We start from the raw sequence: 11,919 nt of genomic DNA on the forward strand, positions 1-11,919 counted from the left end.
CGAAAAGTGTCACCCCCTCATTCTATGCCTTTCTTCATAAGATTTCTCTCTCATACTATAGTAGGTAGGTAGATGACGTCATATTTATATTTTCTGATTTTTTTTAGTAATTTATATATTATATAATTCTATATTTTTGAAAATAATTAATGTATTAATATGGTATTTAATTTTTATTAATGACCTTAGAATAACTAACATAAGTCAATTGTGACTTTTTTTGAAAATAACTATTGTATTAATTTGACATTTAATTGTTTTTAATGATATTAAAATAATTAATAAAAGTCAATTGTGACATTTCTATCATTAAGATGTATGCTGATAAAGTCTTTTGTAAATTTTTATATAACAAAATAAAAAAATGGAATGTCATATCTTAAGTTCAAAATGATATCAAATATGCCATAAAAAATTGATATCAAATAGTTTTAAATAATTGATTTGGAAATTAACTCAAGTTATTTGTATTTTATGTTTTCGTATATACATATAGAATATTAAAATGGTTTTGGTACATTGATTCAAAGATAATAAATTAGAAAAAAAAATTGGAATGTAACTAGTATTAGAAAAAAAAAAACTTAAATAGGTAGTATACGTATTTAAAAAAGAAAAATGAGAGAGAAAATACGAAAATGTCTAATATTTGCTAACAAAGTACTTTTATTCTTTCTGTGCATGTCGCGTGATCAATACTAGTTAGTTATATATCTAATATCAAAAAAATCAACAAAAAAATATCCCAAAACTATTTTATAAAGGCTATAAAAGTAATATCATGTGAGTGAAATGATGTCATGCATCCTTTAAAGACATTAACTAATCTATTCAATGTTTAAATTGATTGGGTCAAACAACATCATCACAATAATTAATGCTTTTTCTTATTTTCAAAGAAATCATTTAATATAGCATTATATATTATTTTGGTCAAAAGAACAATAACAATATTATATAATAAAATATCATTTTATATTATTTCAACTTTCATATATTTACACATATCTTTAATTTCTCATTTAATTTGCATTTACTTTCTCTTTTTATCACATCTCACATTATATTTCTCACTCCTCTTTCTACCTCTATATAAGCGGAGGTCGAATTGGTGTGAAGACAACATTTTCCGAACACAATTTCACCTCATTGTAGCTTGTGTTCACTTTCTCAAAGGGACCTACAAATACATTTCTTACCAAACCAAACAAAAGTTCCAACCTTTTCTCTTTCATTTCATATCTTCTCTTTTTCTCTTCTTCTCCTTCTTCTTCTCCTCTCTCTAACCAGTCAACCATGGATTCCAAATCCCCAAGAACCAACAACAACCACCACCACCACCACCTTCTCCCATCTCCTCGCAGCTCAAGCAGCAGCAGCAGCACCAGCAACAATGGCGGAGCAATCCCATCTCCGCCGTCACCCTCGCCGTACCCGCCAAAACCCATCACCAGATCCGACTCCGCCAACCCATATCCAACCACCTTCGTCCAAGCCGACACCTCCTCCTTCAAGCAAGTCGTCCAGATGCTCACCGGATCCACCGAGACCGCCAAACAAGCCTCCTCCGAAGTCCTCGCCGGCACCGCCGTGCCACCCAACAAATCCCACCACCACCATAACCACAACCACCACAACCACCACCACATCCCGCCGATCAAAACCATTCCCAGGAAGCAGAACCACCAGCAGCACCAATCAGGGTTCAAGCTCTACGAGCGGAGAAACTCGCTCAAGAATCTCAAGCTCAACCCACTCCTCCCTGTGTTCTCTTCTCCTCATCACTCCGCCGGTTCCGCCGGATTCTCTCCCCGGAAGCCGGAGATTCTCTCCCCCAGCATCCTCGACTTCCCGGCGCTTGTTCTCAGCCCCGTCACTCCCCTCTTGCCGGACCCCTTCAACCGCGCCGCCGCCGGGAACCTACACCGGTGTGGGAATTCAAGCCCAAGCTTGAACACTGAAGCTGAAGAGAAAGCTATCAAGGAGAAAGGGTTTTTCTTACACCCTTCTCCCTCAACCACTCCCAGAGACCCTGAACCTCGCTTGCTTCCATTGTTTCCTACAACTTCACCTAGAGCCTCAGGTTCATCTTCATCGTCTTGAATTTTAATTTTCACCCTTTTTGTCTCTTTTAGATTTTGTGTAAGATTCTTATATATATCAAATTATCAATGACATTGATGAGGAAAAGAGAGATGAAATTGTAATGGGTTATGCAGAAAATGCAAGAATCTTGCTTCAATTGTATGTAAAATTGAAAATTATATGCCCTTTTTGCCTTTGATTTTGATCCTCTGTTTCTTGCTCTGTTCATGAAAGAAGCAAGGTTTGATTTGATAATGTGAATCTTAGTTAACGTGCGCACCATTAAATTCATCAATTATTATGAGGCATGCCGATCAGGGTTATTGGGATCCATGTGAATTTAATGGGAGAAAAAATATTACCCTTCTTCCTCCTCGGCCATTGATTTTAATGTAGTTTCTGCAAGGTTGCTGTGAATTTCAGAGGATTTACTACCCTTGGCTATAATGTCAAATCTTTTCATTAATGCCATATTTGAATTTTGTGATCCAATTCACTTGCTTCAACCGAAGGGCATTAATAATAGTATTCAATAACAATAAATATCAATAGTTAAGTCTTTGCTTAGTTTTTTTCTTTCCTTTTTACCCATGTATTTCACGGCCGACATGAGACAAATTCTCTCGAGGTTTAGAGATCACAGTATATAAATGATGTATGTATCTCTTAACAAATCATTTTTTATAAATATCGCGCCAATGAGAGATTGAACTTGAGACTAAAATGGTTAAGGGGCCAGCTAGAGTTGTTGATAGTCTTTGCTAAGATGATAGGGAAGAAACTGGAACATGTGGGGAAAAAAGTGTGTTGGTTTACATTAAGAGCAAAAAGAAGTGTTTGGGCTAGCTGTCAAACAAAGAGTAGAAGAAAGGGCAAGGAATCTTGACCCTTTTTGTTGTCTTTCCGAGTGAGGGGAAGGTGCCAACAAGAGATGCAGGGCATGAAGGCATTCTGTGTGCTTGTGTACAAAGCATCCACTGGTTAGAGTAGACTATGCATGTACTTTGTGCCTCTCTTCCCAAAGCATTGCAGAGGCTCACAATCACGGAGATCCATGGATTTGGGTTAACCGGATGCTCGCATTTACGATATCTGGACCGTACAATTAAAATTTGCCGACTGTTATTTTTCATCGAAAATTCAAAGCATGCATCTAAAAAGACAATTAAATAAAATCACCGTTATGGAGTAATAGTTAAGGTTGATTCATAATTAGTACTACCACGTTGTTGTTGTGACATTTTTTTTTAGCAACAGTTAAGATTATTCAATGTGATGAATTCGTCTCCTTTCCTTGAAATTGTGGCATTGTAAGAAGTCAAACTAGCTTGTTAGTATAGTGTTTAGGTTAGCGCAATAAATTTCATCCACTTCATGGTGTGAATTGTGAACAGAAAAAAAAGTACAATCTTGATGTATGTTTGCTCTTTAAGTTTGGTTTTTTTCTTCTTTTCCTTTGGAGTAGGGACCCCAATTTTCTTTAGGGGTCAGGGTCTTGAATGAGAAACTTGGAACAGTCGCAAAAAGCAATGATGCAAAGATGGTTCATCTTTCTACGATTTCAGTATTTTTAATTATCCTTTTTGACTCGAAGGAGACCACAACTGTTATGAATGGGGACATGATGAGAAAGTGAAGGGAGGCTGAGTGAGGAAGTGGGATTTGTGATGATGAAAGGAGAGAAAAGATGATGGAAATGGGAAAGCCAGAAAACATGGTGTTTGAGAGATGACCACTTTGAGAGATAACCACTTTGTGTTTGTTGTTTGTTTTTTTAGTATTAACAAATTATCTTCACAATTCATATAGTCAGCAGTTATGAGATTAATCATTTTAAGGCTTACAAATTATATGAAATGAATAGACATCTCCTAACAAATTTTCAAACATCCGACTATTTGCTTCAGAGGTCCAACTATCTACCGATTATACTAGAACTTGTTAGCTAGTGTGTTTGTTGTTTGTTTGTTTGCTCGTTTGTTTGTTTGTTTGAATGATTTATAAGGACTTTGCAACGCTCGGTTGGTGGTGCATTTATTGGGAATTTGAACTTAACATGTGCACTGCTCTGAAACACTTTGTGGCGTTTTGCTAGCCCATTATCAAGGCCATCATCGTCTATGTTACTTTCCCTTTCGCTATCATGTTTTGGGGAAGATAGGAAACAACATTTCTCATGTGGCATGTTTTCATTTGAAGCGTTATTTGATAATAACCCTTTGAATGTCCATTGATCTTATTTTATGATGAAGAAAATTCAAGGTTGGCTGGCATCTTTGACTATGTCGCCCATACCTTTGAATTGCTAGGGGCCACTAATGCTTATTTTAATTTAGTACTTATACGTAGACTCTAGTGGTTCTCGACATTGAATTGACATATGTGTTTAGTGGTTTTGTTTTGGTCTGGGAAACCGGCCCTAAAAGCCCTTGTGGATCAAAGCTAGAAGACTACTGTTCCGAAATACTCCTCATCCAATTACCTCCTAAGTTAATCGAACGGTGCCCCTGCCGATGAAATCACTCTCTTAACTCAAGCGCCACAATCTTTGTGGACGAAAGCTAGGGGACTACTGTTCCGGGAGGCTCTATAGTCAATCATCTCCTAGGTTGATCGAATTGTGCCCCCTCCCGATCAAGCATGAAGTTGGTCGTCTCCTACCGATTAAACTCGGGCACGACCCTAGCTACAAGACTAGTCAGTCGCTCATGAGTGTAAGAACCTCATCACCTCACCAATCCCAACACTGACTTTATGGCCTAGATGCAGGGAGTAGGTGTGAGGTTCAAGACCTAGTCCCCACTAATGAGGAACCCTTGGTCGTTGGATCATTGTAGACAGTCGATGCCTCGAAGGGATTTAACGCTCCATACGCTCCCAGATTTTAGGCACTCATGACATTCCTTGGGCTACCCTTATTTTGTGAACGAGTACATAAGGCTCTCTCAGAAGAGGATTCAGGTACGCAATCTATTCTTCATAACTTAGAGATTTACCTGAATGACATAACCAATAACTTGAGCATCGGAGTGCCTTGGTTCAGACATAGTGCTCGGCCCCCCAACTCTTCCTCGTCACCCCCGCCAAGTAAAGCTCTCCTTAGCCGGAGTTCCACCGCTTCCTCTTCAGTCAATACCTCCTTGAGTGATTTGACTTGTTTAGCCTGATCAATTATCAAAGTTTTAAGGCTTAATTCCACTTTGGGCCCCTGATGTTTCATAAATGTGCGATCTGCACCCCCCGTGTATAAAACGTGCGGTCAAGGTCCCTGACGTTTCTAAAACGTGCGATTAACGCCCTTCCGTCCAAATCCGTTTGGTTCCTCAGTTGACCAAACGGAAAATGCTGACGTGGCATTATTTAATTAATTAAGAATTCATTTTTCAAATAAAATTATTTCAACATTATTTCAAAACATAAAAATAAAAATAATAATAAAAAATTAAAAAGTCAGAAAACATGAATGTTAGGATAGAAACCTTCATCTGAAAAACCCAGATATTCATGTGTTCATTCCATTTTTCCATCATCTTCATATAAACACAACTAAATAAAAATTAATCTTTCTCCTCCCAAAAATTATTACCCAATAAATTAAAAATCCTCCAACTCTAATCAAAAGCACCTTCACACCCTTCTTCAACCAAACTCAAATCCTAGACAAAACTTTCTGAACACAGCAATAAACCCAAGACCTTTACCCTGTACAACCGTAATCCAACCAAAGCCTTCCACCCTCTCAACCCCAAATCTCAACCAGAGGAAAAGCTGAAAGAGAGCCCACACCACCATCACCTCCTAGCCAACAACTAATGCAACCGTCACCACCACACAAAACCCCTCTCTTAGATTGAAGCATCACCGGACTTGGACCCCAACACCGTGCCAGATCTACCGCGTCGTGCCGTGCCCAAAGTAACCTCACAAGCCGCATCGCCGCAGAGATTGCCGCATTGGAAGCCTCCGAGCACAGCCGTGCAGATCTCCATCGTCAAACTCGAATTCTTAAATCTATGTAATTAACGAATCTCACAAACTCAAAGTTTCAATCTTTATTATGGCCCCATCAGAATCAGATTGTCTTCTTTTTTTCCTTCTTCTTTTTCCCATTTTCCTCCTCTTCTAGGGTTCTCTAATTCTCTTCTTCTTGCTCCACCAATGGCGAAGATGAGGAATACCCTTATACCCAGATGGTTAATTGTATGCCCAACCATTCTGAACAACCCAGAAGCTCTCCTCCTCCCAAACGTCGCACTGATTTTTCCGTCTTCGCCTCCACCCCTCATTCTGGTATGGCCTTCTCTCAATTTCCTCCATTCCCAATTGCATACGCTAGTCTTTCTTGAATTTGTTCTGGTTGAGAAATTTGATGAATCTTCAATTTGTCATTTTTTTGTGATTGGTCGTGGGGATTATTATGGGTTAAATAATCTTTTTTTACTTCTGGGTATTTGGCAATTAGCATTGTAGAATGCATATTTATCACAAAGTTTTGAACTTGATGTGTTTCTGTTTGGATCCAACCTGTCTCCGTTGATTCTAAAATGTGTGAGGAAGAAGAAAAAGCATTGAAGGGTTTTGTGACGGATTATTTCCGTCACTAATTCGTAGCCTATATTTTATGAATTAAATAATGCCACGTCAGCATTTTCCGTTTGGTCAACTGAGGAACCAAACGGATTTGGACGGAAGGGCGTTAATCGCACGTTTTAGAAACGTCAGGGACCTTGACCGCACGTTTTATACACGGGGGGTGCAGATCGCACATTTATGAAACATCAGGGGCCCAAAGTGGAATTAAGCCAAGTTTTAAACTGTCACAAAAATAAATACGCAATTTTTTTGTGGTGTGAGAATTTTTCCCCCTCTTTTTAGATACACCGCCCGCATATGTTAATCGATGGTCGAACCCTTCTTCTTATGTTTTCATTAATCATTATTGTTTTTGATTTATAGTTTTTTGATTACCCGAATTTGGTTTGTTGTTGTTTGTAGGTAATGTACTGATATTTCGAATGGATAAAGATAAATGATAATTGTATACGCCGTCAACCAATTAAATTTAAAAAATATGAAAATATTTTTTTTCTTTATTTAGTTGTTGGTATGATAAATTTTTAAATTTTGATTGGTTAATATTGTACTCCCTGAAATAAAAACTACATAAATATTTTATTATTTATTCCCTTTTGTTAATCTTGACTCAAGCTCATGTAGGAAAGTTACGTGGGATGGGTGATGGTTGAAAGTTAATTGACAAGTTGAATACATTAAATGATGATGATGATTGATTTTTGTATAATAACAAATTTTGAAGTGGTGTGGAGAAACAGAGCAATATTGGTGGTTTGGAAATTCATTAGCCCAGCTAGTAATTTCCACTTCATAAATATTCAAGCTAGTAATTTTGCTTGTGTATATACAAAAAATTTAGAAATAAAGCGAATTTTTTTAATATATTTGCACAGAATTGAACAGATTATTTGTCTGATTCAGGAGTTTTTTTTATGCGCTTTAAAATATGAATATTTTATATAACTGAGTGGGATATGCGATAGAAATTAATGGTATATGTGTATCATTTTGGACGGAAACAATATCTCAAATTTTATTTTTCTCAACCATAATTGTGTATTCTCAGTAGGTTTTCATCCTAAAACAGTAAAAACTATAGACTACTAGAAACCAATAACAAATCAATATCAATCAATCAATATATATTAGAAAAGAAGAACTTCCATCAGACTGATTTAATGATGTGTCATTCTCACGTTAACTCTCGGTGCACGTGTCATTCTTAGGTTAATTCTCATAAAAAATTTATTTTTAAATTTTAGATTTGATTAGGATTTAGGTTATTTATTTCTTGATTTAATCTTAATTTATTTTTGATTTATTTTTAGATCATAAATTAATTTTTATTGAATTTTCGGATTTTTAATTAATTTAGAATTTTATGAGTTTTTATTGTCATTTGCTAGATTTTGATAGATTTTATCTATATTTATTTAGTACCTTTTTAAATTTTAGATTTGATTAGGATTTATGTTGTTTATTTCATGATTTTTTCTTAATTTAACTTATTATTTATTTTTAGAGTATTAGTTAATTTTTTTTTTTGTAAACTGAATAAATATATTGAAATAAGGAACAACATGAGAATAACACTCTCATGTGGAGGACATATCAGTCTAGTTACAAAGAAAACCAAAAGACAGTTGCCAACACAACCCCTCCACTATGCCCACACTTGAGATTGAACCTCATTAAAACCTTTTCTAGGAAAACCCTGTGGGAAAAAACCATAGAAAAGGAAAAAGAGTACACAAATCTCAAGAATTTCAATCCAAAACCACTGAAAATCTCAGCATACAAAATGTAAAATAAAAACAGCATTAACAACTTCTCAAGGAGCACAAGATATCCCCAAGCTAGCAAAGGTGAATCTCCCAAATTCTGGTACACTCCACTGCCACAAAAACATCCAAAATCAGCCACCAATATCAACCATCCATATAAACCAATGACATCCTTATGCAGCAAATTATGCAGCAAAAAAACAGCACCTGCACAAGTAATAATAATACCACAGCACCCACCAACGCCCCACATAACACCCAAAAGCCATTATAACTAATCAAACAACTTTAACTACAAAAGATTAACACCAAAGCACATCCTCACATCCCTCCTGACCCAAAGCTAACACCCAACAAAACATGCCCCAACTATATCACACCCACGACCCACCACCCTCACAATACCACTTCCATAGTATATCACCTTCCCCAGAAACAAAAAGCAAAACTCACATATAACAATACATTCCACCTACACATGATATCTGCATAATCATTCCCATAGCCATGACAGCTCTAAACCAGCCTTTCCCACAACATAACAGCTCTATCACACCCTGATTTAGCTAAGAAATCCGCTTCTGTATTTGCCTCACGAAAAATATGAATCACACCCACACATCCTACATCTTCCATCAGCAGATCAATCATATGCAAATCATTCAACAACTTCCAAGGCCTGTTCTGTTTATTTCTCACCCAACCGACCGCGAGCATTGAATCACTCTCAATCACAACAGGTCTAATGTTCTGCTCCTTGCAAAATTGCAGCGCTGTCAAGATAGCCTTAACTTCTGTCTCATACGCCCACAGCACCCCCGTAGCCTTGGAAAACATCCCGATATGAATCCCCTCACTATTAATTAATTTTTATGGTATTTTTATTGAATTTTCGGATTTTTAATTAATTCAGGATTTTATGAGTTTTTATTGTGATTTGCTAGATTTTTGTAGTTTTTATCTATCGTTATTTATTACCTTTTTAAATTTTAGATTTGATTAGGATTTAGGTTGTTTATTTCTTGATTTTATCTTAATTTATCTTATTATTTATTTAATGCTAATTTCAGGAAATATTAAATTTCACGTGTCATTTAATTGGATAGTTTCTCTTATGTTGTGGGCCTTTTATTTTATTTTATATTTATTTTTAGAGTATTAATTATTTTTTATAAAATTTTCGGATTTTCATTTAATTCAGGATTTTATGAGTTTTTATTGTGATTTGGTAGTTTTTATGTATCTATGCAAATTTTCTGGAAAAAAAAATAAAAACATTGAATCTTTGTTTTTATGTATCTTTGTTAGATAGTTTATATTAAAAAAAATCTTCCTAAAAAATATTTTTTTTATATAGAGTATCAATATCAATCTATATTAGAAAATAAAAAGGGTTAGAAGAGCAAAAAAACCTTCATACGTTCTCCATCTCCAAAATTCTCACACAATTTTCTCTATTTCTCCCTTCTTCATCTCAACCATGGCAAACCTCATATCAGATATGCTTCAAAAGCAACATGGTCCTTCACTTCAATTAAATTTTTCATTATGAATTTATCCCCATCACAATTGAGAATTTTTTTTTTTGTTACAGAGGGAAATCACAATTGAGATTTAAGAGTGCATATTCTTCAAACTCAAAAACGAGATTCTCACTTCTTGCTTTAGCCTCTTTATTCCAGGTATGTCAAAATAATGTTTTGTGGCTTTGTAGACTAATAATTGTTATAACTCAAAGGCATATCATTTTCGTCATATTTCTGGTAGTCCTTCTTCTTCAATTTTAATGATTCTTTCATGTAGTTCTAGAAGTAGAATTGAGTGTCTTTTGTTCGCCAAAGCATGTTTTAACTCATTTCATGTTTCATTATTGTTTTGTAATGTTCATGTATTGATGTGTTTGTTGATAAAAAAATTAATATTGATAGATGAACATCATTTTTTTTTCATTGTTATGTATGTTATTTCAACATTTATCTGCATTTCTTTTACAGGTAGACGAAGATAAGAGCTTATTTGAAGGTTGATTCCTTTTATGATAAATTTATAATGAAGATATTAGGTAATTTTTATTTCTTCCTATTGAATCCTTTCAATCTGTATTGTATTGAAAATTTATTTTTTTGTGATACCAATTCTTATTTTAACAATACAACTTTTATCAACGGTAATGTGTTCTTTTATTTTACAAATTTGTATGTATATTGCTTTATGTCTCTTCTATGAATGAATTTTGGGACAGTTTTAAGCTTTTTGTTGTCGGGGCCGGTTTTTTTTTGTTACAAGAAGATAATTGTCGATGCCGGTATTGAGAAAAAAGATCTCACCTGAATTCGTTTTCATATCAGAAAAATATTTCACATAAATCTATGAGTATATTTTGTATTCATTTCTATCCTCTAGATTTAGTTTAACTTTGTATTATGATTTCAATTTAATTTGCTAATATACTACTAAATTTACAGATTGAGGTTTGATAATGGTGCGTCAAACACATGCTATGGAAGACAAGATAGAATAAGACATACTTCTTTTGTTTCTTTTTATCTGTCCACTTTAGGTGGTGGCACATAGATTAAGAGTGTAATTAATTTTGTTGAATGTTAGAAAAGTAAATTTAATGAAAGAGACCAATGGCAATTATAATTTTTGGAGTATATATCATCTAAAAAAACTTTTACACCGGCATTTGTCAAATTATGTTTCAATTTTTTTTTGTCAAATTCATACATAACCATAGTAGATTCTCCCATGACATACATTGCCAAGAGTTTTTAATCTCTGCAAGCGATTTTGTTAAGATTAATGCTATTAATCTTAACAAATATATCATACACTCATGAATTAAAAATAAACCTGAAATATCAACTTTTTTTTTTTACTAGAAAAATCAAAGTAAAAAGGCTTAAATGCACTTTTTGACCCTCATGTTTTAACTTTTAGTGATTGTCAATCCTTATCTTTTTTTTTCTACAAATGAGAACCCTATTCTTTTAAAACGCTGCACCGTTTACCCTTCCGTCCAAATCCGTCAAAAACTTGACGGAACACGCTGATATGACCTTCCACGTGGATAAAAGGGTGATTTAAAAAAAATTGCTTAAATGCACTTTTGAACCCTCATGTTTACATTTTTTGCGATTGTTGACCCTGATCTTATTTTTAGTTTGAATGGAGACCTTAATCTTTCAAAACGTTGCACCGTTTACCCTTCCGTCGGAAGGTTAGGTAAGTGGGTTCAGTCAAGTTTTTGACGGATTTGGACGGAAGGGTAAATGGTGCAACATTTTGAAAGATTAGGGTCTTGATTCGTAGAAAAATAAGATCAGGGTCAACAGTCGCAAAAAATATAAACTTGGGGGTCCAAAAGTGCATTTAAGCCAAGTAAAAACTAGCAAAAATTACTAAAAAAAAACTTCAACCACTATGTAACATTATATTTAATGAAAATGAAAATTTTGAATTCATCATCTCT

At 34.8% G+C, this 11,919-nt stretch overlaps 1 protein-coding gene and 1 long non-coding RNA gene across 2 annotated transcripts; both read left to right on the forward strand.

The window, feature by feature from the left end:
* Nucleotides 1–1,193: 1,193 nt before the first annotated feature.
* On the forward strand, nucleotides 1,194–2,290 carry LOC130715037 (VQ motif-containing protein 4). Its single transcript, XM_057565028.1, has one exon. The coding sequence runs from the start codon at nucleotides 1,297–1,299 to the stop codon at nucleotides 2,101–2,103; it is 807 nt and encodes a 268-aa protein (XP_057421011.1). The 5' UTR covers nucleotides 1,194–1,296; the 3' UTR covers nucleotides 2,104–2,290.
* Nucleotides 2,291–8,686: 6,396 nt separating this feature from the next.
* LOC130714589 (uncharacterized) lies at nucleotides 8,687–11,101 on the forward strand. The gene is made up of 4 exons (XR_009011345.1): nucleotides 8,687–9,184; nucleotides 10,039–10,126; nucleotides 10,439–10,506; nucleotides 10,910–11,101. It is a non-coding gene; the product is annotated as an uncharacterized LOC130714589 (long non-coding RNA).
* Nucleotides 11,102–11,919: the final 818 nt, after the last annotated feature.

The sequence above is a fragment of the Lotus japonicus genome, chromosome 4 (genome assembly GCF_012489685.1).
Source record: "Lotus japonicus ecotype B-129 chromosome 4, LjGifu_v1.2".
In the NCBI taxonomy this organism is placed as follows: domain Eukaryota; kingdom Viridiplantae; phylum Streptophyta; class Magnoliopsida; order Fabales; family Fabaceae; genus Lotus; species Lotus japonicus.